Here is a 7,500-nt window from a genome sequence, read left to right on the forward strand (position 1 = left end):
ACAACACCTCCTCTCACAGAGGTTAAGAAGAGGTGAACAGGATGAAAAGGCACTTGCAGGGTTTAAAAAATCTTCTATGGAAAAAAAACATCTTTCATTTCACAAAAAAAAAAAAAAGTCTCCTGTAGGTTGTTATGTGCATAAGGTGGAGGCTTAAGAGCAGCCACATTTGCAGATGAACTGCTTTTCCTCGCTTCTCCGAGACATGACATTTGTTCAGAAGATTAGCCAGGTTGTAATGTGTAGCATAATTGCACTGTGCGGATGTCCCAGAAGTGAAAACCTAATTGCTTGACAGGCCTATAACTTTGTGGTACTGCTCTCACCTTGTTAGGTCCTTTTCTGATGCGGTTCAAATGCAGGCTGGCCGCAGGTGTGCCTAATTTACCTCGCAACAGAACGTGTTGAGTTTAATTGCACAGTGGTTGTTAGGAAAAATTGGTGGGTGGAATATCAAGTGACTCACTCTATGTGGATGGCAGATGGGCGGCAAGAGGCATCAGAGCTAAGTGTATAGGTGAGGTGAGTTAATAAAAGATGTAAATTTTAGCTTAAAATAGTGGAGTCTTGTGGAAGGCAATACATTTTAATTAAGAGGGTAGCAAGCCCAGTTCTAGCAGTGGGAAAAAATCAGAGCAAGGGGACGTGGTGAAGACTGCATTTTTCTCCCTATCAGTATTTTAGGAGCAGCTTAGCCTGTTTGTGAAGGCTGTTTTGCAAGGATGTATTTATTAAAAAAGGCTACAATTTCTGCTTATGATGCAAAAAATAACAGGGAGAGCCAAACCCAGAAAGGTTTGGATTCTTATTTCTTGTCTCAAAGTTTGAGATGAGCCCAAGCAGAGGTCTGCTCCAGGTCCTTGCTGCTTGCTGTGCCACAGAGACCTCGTGGTTGGGGTGGGAGGGATGCCCACAGTCCTTGGTGCTTGGTGCTCAGCTGAGAACAACCACCAAGTCCATCCTCTCCTCCTGGCATGGAGGAGCACCCTGCCTGGGAATGTGTTTTTTAACTTGGGTTGTCTTCCTCTGAAAAGCTTGTCCTGATGCCACCTGTGCTTCATGAACTCTGAGAGCACAGAGTGAAATAAAATATCTCAGCATCAAGGAATGTGGTGGAGCTGAAATGCTGGTGCTGCTTGTGTTCACTTCAGCCTGGCATCGATATTTAGATGGTGCTCAGAGCCATCCTAATAAACCTGATGATGTCTAATTTCACCAAGAGTGGGTCCTTTTCACCAAATAATTGAACAAATACCGGTTCCAGTTGATGTTTAGTGAAAGGGTGCTTAATGGCCCTTTTTCTTTGACAGGATGTGAGCTCTGTATAGAAACAATTCATCATGAATGCTTCACTCTAAAAACAATCCAGGAGGAGCAATACTTAGCATTCCTAGTGCACAATTCATTGGACAATTTCCGAGCAATTTACAAACATTAGCTCAATAAGCCTCACAACACCCATTTGAGATCAGAAAAAAAAAAAAAGGAGAAAAAAAAAAAAAGAGAAAGATAACATACTGCTCTTCAGCCTGGATGTGGCACTAAGGAGCCCTAAAGCTGGGGGCTGGTCCCAGCTCCTGGCTCCCCAGCACCGGGTGGTTCTGAATGGAGCTGGGCATCAGCTGAGCCTGGCACATACTCACGGTCTGGGTGGTGGAAGCTGTGCAAAACCAAACAGAGGTCTGACAGAAAGGATGCTACCTTCAGGATAATGGAACTGTGGAATGGTTTGGCTTGGGAGGGACCTCAAAGATCATCCAGGTCCAACCCCCCTGCAGTGGACAGGGAACCTGGCCTGTAATCAATTGATCTGGAGAGAATAAGTATCTCAAATGACAGCAAAAAGTAAAAACTAATCCAAAAATCCTCCAATACATGGCATGTAAAATTAAGGGGAGCTTATGGCTAACACAGAGGCAGTTTCATGGAGTTGCTGATAATATTCCTGCAACAGCATCCAAGAAACTTGAGCATCTGAGTTAGGAGATCATGTCACCCCCCCACACACATCCAGATCTTTTTCAGCTCGACAGCTGAAACCCCTTTGCAGGTTTTGGGATAGGAAGTTTTAAAGAAATGTGCATTCAGCTGAACTGACAACATCAATTTATTTATGCAGTTTCAGTAAACCTGGCTGTTTCCCTGCTTGCCTCCCTGATATGAGAGATTGCTCCTTTAGCATTCGTGTCCTGGGGTAACATCAGGGTGCTGCTCAGGGTTTTAATGGAGAAGGAAGAGCTGGGATTAAAAGCACCAGTTTTTGATTTGGGGATGCTCACATGATGCTCCTGTATAACCCTCAAAGCTTCTCAGGAGCGAGTGAGATCTGGTGCAGCCACTGTTGCTCTTTCTGCTCCCATGGCTGGGCCTTGTTGGGTGCTAAGGGAGAAAAGGTGCTCCTGTCTTACCTGCTGCCAGGAATGCTCTTGGGAGCGTGGGAGCTTCTGTGAGGTGTGTGTGGCAAGAGCAGTCCCAGTCACTTATGAAGACTGGTATGAGTGAATAAATCAAAGTTGTTCATATTCTGAATGTGAAAACTTTGCTGTCTAGCATGTACAGAGTAGGACTGAAGCATCTGAGGAACTCTGGGTGAGGAGAAAATCCTGAGCTTTGCTTGTCATTGGTGGTCAGTCATTATCCAGAAAAACTAATTAAAGCATATTTTAATTATGAAAGATGAAAACATGAGTGCATAAAAAAGAAAGATGATGTCAGGCTGCGAATGCTCTCCTGAGGATCCTGCGGTTTGCTTCACCTGCAGGGTGGAGACTTTCCAGATCAGCTCATTCCTGTGGTGCAGGAGGGCAGCAGAAAGGAGTTTCCATCTTCCCAAGCCTTCCCCTTCCCTCTAAGTGCTTGCTGTGCTCCCTTGAGGCAGCGTTGCTGCAAGAACGGTTTATGGGGAGATGCCTGGATGATAAGGGTTAGTCCTAAATAATTGCTGGTTGCCGCTCAGCAGAAATAAGCTGGATTTCGATCCCTGGGCAGAGCGACTCCTCACAGCTGAAGGCTGGCAGAGGTTGAAGGGGTCATAAGACAGGGCCTAATTTGCCATGTTCCTTCCCTTTCAAAAACAATGAGGGAGCCGGGGCCTTGCCGGTGGGCAGATCCTGCCTGGATCTCCCTGGAATCAGCAGGAGTTGGATCGAGTCCCTTTGAATAGCGAGAGTTTCCAAACCGGAGGCAAAGCCAAGTGTTTTTCAGAAGATTGATCATTACCTCTGGAATTTTTCGACGTAGAGGTCATTACTGCTAATATAAGTTGTGAAAAAAAAAGTATTAAAAAAATAGAGACAAATTCTCATCTGGTGTAAGTCATTGCCTTTGAAGTCAATGAGTCATTGAAATCAACTTTCCCACACCGAGCTAAGGATATGGCCTGGAGTCAATACATTTGTAGTTGTTGAAAAATTAAAAATATAAATTTGCCTTTCCTTGGCAATAATGTTCTGTTTATGACAGAGATCTTATGCTTTAAAATAAGTTCATTAACGAATAGGAAAGTAATATTTCACTACCAGTATTCTTTGGGGTATAACTATTTATGATTAGATTTTATTAAACTTTTTAAAAATTGGATATACATTTTGATGAATCTAATAGATTTCAATTTTGTGTTTTTATAGATTCTTTCTAAAGTTTTTCCTCAAGTGCAATCAGAACTGTTTGAAGAATGCAGGCAACCCACGAGACATGCGAAGATTCCAGGTACAGATCCCTCTAAATGCATAAATGATTTATAAAAGACTTGATCACATCTTCGTCTTGAACTTATGAAAAAACACAGTCACTGCTTCCACTCAGTGTTGTTCCAGAGCTTAAAAAAATTGCTGTCAGTATCATACAGTTCCCCCATTAATTTAAGTGCTGGTTCTGGAGTTCTGCCGTGGGCTGTCATGGATCAGTGTTGGAGCAAGTGGATCTTTCCTTTGGAATTATTTCCCTAATTTTCCTCCCTGCTATCACCTTGTGTTGTAGTGTGCTGTTTGCTCAGACCTGCAGAGGTTTTACGTAGACTGAGAAGTTTGTTCTTAGTTTAAGAACACGACTGTGGAGCACAGGGAATTTAGCACTCACACTTCTCTGGTTCACAACTTGTAGCTCCAGCAGTGGTGGCCCAACCCACAGATTTTTGTTTCAACTGTATTAGAAAATGTTTAATACTTCACTTTCTCCTTACAGCTTTTGAGATATCCTGTGGTGAATCATAGCACTACAGAGAGGCAGCAGACGGGATGGACGAATGATTTCCTTGGTATTGGGGGTCATTCAAAAGGCTCGTTAGGAAATAACTGCCTTTAATTTCAAAATATTTCGCAATTATTCATATTTGATTCCAGCAATAAAGTAGTATTGAGATGTTCAGGACTTTCTCAGTTTGGAGAAGAATTACTTGTGGTTAAACTTGATAGCAAAACATGTGACATCTGTTTTCATGCACAGCCAACCAACCGGGGAAGCCAGCACCCTCGAGCCAGCCAACAGAAAAGATCTGTAGCTGGAAAAAAAAATATTCCTTCAAAACAATCGAGCCAGGCTTCCATTTTTCATGCATCTCAGCTTCACGTGGCATCGGTGATATTGATCCATCTGAACAGAACAGAAGGTCAAACCTGGAATGAGTGGAAACGTCCTCTTTGTCTCACTGATGACTAAATGAAGCATCAGTCACGAGTGATCTTGTGGTCGACAATGGAGCCAGTAGGCACTAGAAAGACTTTCCTGGGTCTCTTTAGCTAATCTCCCTGCCTCTCAGAAGGTTTAACTGGACTTAACAGGATGTCAGATCTTGAACAGTATTTTTACCTGGTTTTCCTGCCTCAGCACCTTTGTGGAGGTGCACTGCAGGAGTGAGGCGATATAACAAAGCGTAGCACGTCGACTTTCTTTTGCTGAACTACAGTATTTTCCCTTGGTGGCTGACCTATATAGACATGACAGAACAAAAATAGTTGTCATTTTCATATACACCTTGCACTGTCTCTCTAATACACCATGTTCTAGGAACCAAACCCAGAAATCCTGGCTGGAAATCACTCTTCCATGTTTTGCAGTATTTCTGGAAGTCTGGGAATCTCATTAAGAGTGAAAGAGGATAGCCCAGTGGCCTGGCAGCAGCTCTGTGGCTGAGTTGAGCGTGCAACCTCAGCACTCTCCAAAGTGGATGTTGACAAGAGGGAAAGTGTCCACTTCTGGGAGGAGAGAGCTGGGGAAGCAGAGCAGCCTGGCAGAGAACTGCCCTCGGGCTGTTCTAAAGGGTACCGCAGATGGCTGTCTCCAAGGAGGCAGGATACACAGAAAAGGTGCTGTGATAGCTGAGAGCTAATTATGGCTTGTGAATAAGAAACAGGATCAGAGGTGATCCAAAACATAGAAGCAGACAAGAATTTCCTTCTGATGCCTTGGACCAGCTCAGTGTGAAGGAAGCTCTCTGCTCCCCTTCCGTTTGTGTTGGTTAAGTGTTTGGGTTTAGAAGCTGGTGAAAGAACCCTGCAATCATCTTTGTTACAACCAAAATTTAAATAAATAGAAGGTGGACACTAAAACGCGTCCTACCTGTGGCTGCCCTCACCAGCTGGGTCAGTAAGGTCTGACTCAGCCAGCGACTTCACGGACTCCACTCACCCCAAAGGAAACACTGCAGTGAAAACCTGGAACCACAGCCAAGGGCCCACGCTGGAGCGTGTAAATAAGATGTAAATGTCAGTCTGGGATAACAGAGATCCACCTACGAGGCCGAGCTCCGCACGAAGCCCGGCGCAGCTCTCGGTTTCCTCCCTGGCTGGTGTGCTCGCTTCCGGAAGGAATCCCACAGCTCCATTGTGGAGGTGTTTGCCTTGGGAAGGTTGTGCATTTTGCATATGTTCCTTTGCCATTTTCCACTGAGAAGCAGCTGGAAGCCCAAGGAGGCCCTATCCATCATCTCTTCTATGGCCGGACTCTGAACCTGGACACAAGAATAGGAGCCTTTCACTCAAAAATAAAGGAGGAAATTCCATTGACATACCAGGGTCAATCACCATCCAAATGAACTTGAGAAGGGATACTTTTCATGGATTGAAAACACTTTCACTATTCATATTCAACTCGGCCTTTTCAGATGCAAAAAAGTTCATTATCAGACATTAAATGTAATTGTAAAACTGACCTGGAGATCATTTACTGAAGGAAAAATGGGGAGTTACGACGGTTCCTGATTTATTAAGCTTTTTTTATTTGGAATCTTCACAACCCTTCATTTGAAGACAGTCTCAAGTGAACAAATTTTAATTAGATAAACTATCTAATCAATATATCAACAGATCAATCAAAACAGCAGCTTTTAAAATGAGTGGCTAGAGGGGTGTTTCTGAAACTAATGGCTAGAAGAATATTTCCCTGAATTGAATTCATTTGTTAGCATAATAGGAGATTAAACTCTAATTAGTGTAGCAGGTTCTGAAGAGAAACAATTGTGAGTTAAAAATCACCAGTGGTCGCCACGTAAACAAAGATGTATTCAGAGATGTCATTCACTCGGTTTAAATAGAAGCAGAAAAGTAACAGGATGTTGTTTTGTCTTACGAGACCTGATTCGGGGGAGATCTGCAGGATTTTTGAAATGTGGGGTTTTGTTTTCTCTTCCAGGTTGTTGTATCAACAACAGTCAATGTGGACGGCCACGTGCTGGCTGTCTCAGACAACATGTTTGTACACAACAATTCCAAACACGGGAGGCGGGCTCGCCGCCTTGACCCCTCAGAAGGTACGGCCCCTTCTTATCTGGAAAATGGTAGGCACACATTTACATGTCCTTTTTTTTTTATTTGCAATGCTTTTTTATTTTATTTTATTTTTTACTTTATTTTATTTTACTTCATTTTTATTTTCCTTTTTTTATTTTTGGATTTCACCATACTTTACGTTGAGACAGCACTACATTTACTTTTGCATCATTTCTCCTCTCATCCATCAAAGCACCCATTAAAAAAAGTCCATTAGTATTTCTCAGCCCTTGTCAACTAGAACACAGACGCTTCTGAATTAGCTTCTGACTTCTTTCTTTATTTAATACTTACAGTTTTGCAGTCACAACCAATTTTTCATATTTTCCTATTTTATTTAATCTCTTTTTTTTCTTTCTTTTTTTTTTTTATTTCAGTCTTGTTTTGCTTGCAGCTTTTTCTTGCTCTTTAATTTGACTTGATTTTATTTTGGCTTGTCATATTCCTTGATCCAGAGGTACAGTCTCAGGTTATGTATGCAAGTTTAAGTGGATGGTAAAAACATGACCGAATCCGTAAAGAATTTACTGTGAGGTCAATTTCCTGTGCCTGGGCCTTACTGCAGATTACGGCAGGAGGGGGTTTGGATGAGAAAAACAGCATAAAATGTTTTTCTTCAGCCTGACTCAATGTGATTGACTTCTTGCCTGAACTGCTAAAAGAAGATAGGCTGAGATGAAGAGGAGAATGGAAAATGTCTCTGAAAATCCAGAATTGTGAAATCCTATCTTTTTGG

At 42.6% G+C, this 7,500-nt stretch overlaps 1 protein-coding gene across 18 annotated transcripts in view; it reads left to right on the top strand.

Annotated features, from left to right (window-relative positions):
• EBF3 (EBF transcription factor 3) overlaps window positions 1–7,500 on the top strand; it is a 118,413-nt gene that overhangs the window by 71,921 nt on the left and 38,992 nt on the right. For 10 of the 18 annotated variants that reach the window (XM_062496126.1, XM_062496127.1, XM_062496135.1 and 7 more), the window contains exons 7-8: window positions 3,627–3,708; window positions 6,628–6,772. In XM_062496126.1, the coding sequence (XP_062352110.1) occupies window positions 3,627–3,708; window positions 6,628–6,772 (227 nt within the window). The remainder of the gene's footprint in view (window positions 1–3,626; window positions 3,709–6,627; window positions 6,773–7,500) is intronic. The other 8 variants (XM_062496131.1, XM_062496136.1, XM_062496132.1 and 5 more) reach the window with 1 other exon arrangement.

The sequence above is a fragment of the Cinclus cinclus genome, chromosome 7 (genome assembly GCF_963662255.1).
Source record: "Cinclus cinclus chromosome 7, bCinCin1.1, whole genome shotgun sequence".
Taxonomy (NCBI): Eukaryota; Metazoa; Chordata; class Aves; order Passeriformes; family Cinclidae; genus Cinclus; species Cinclus cinclus.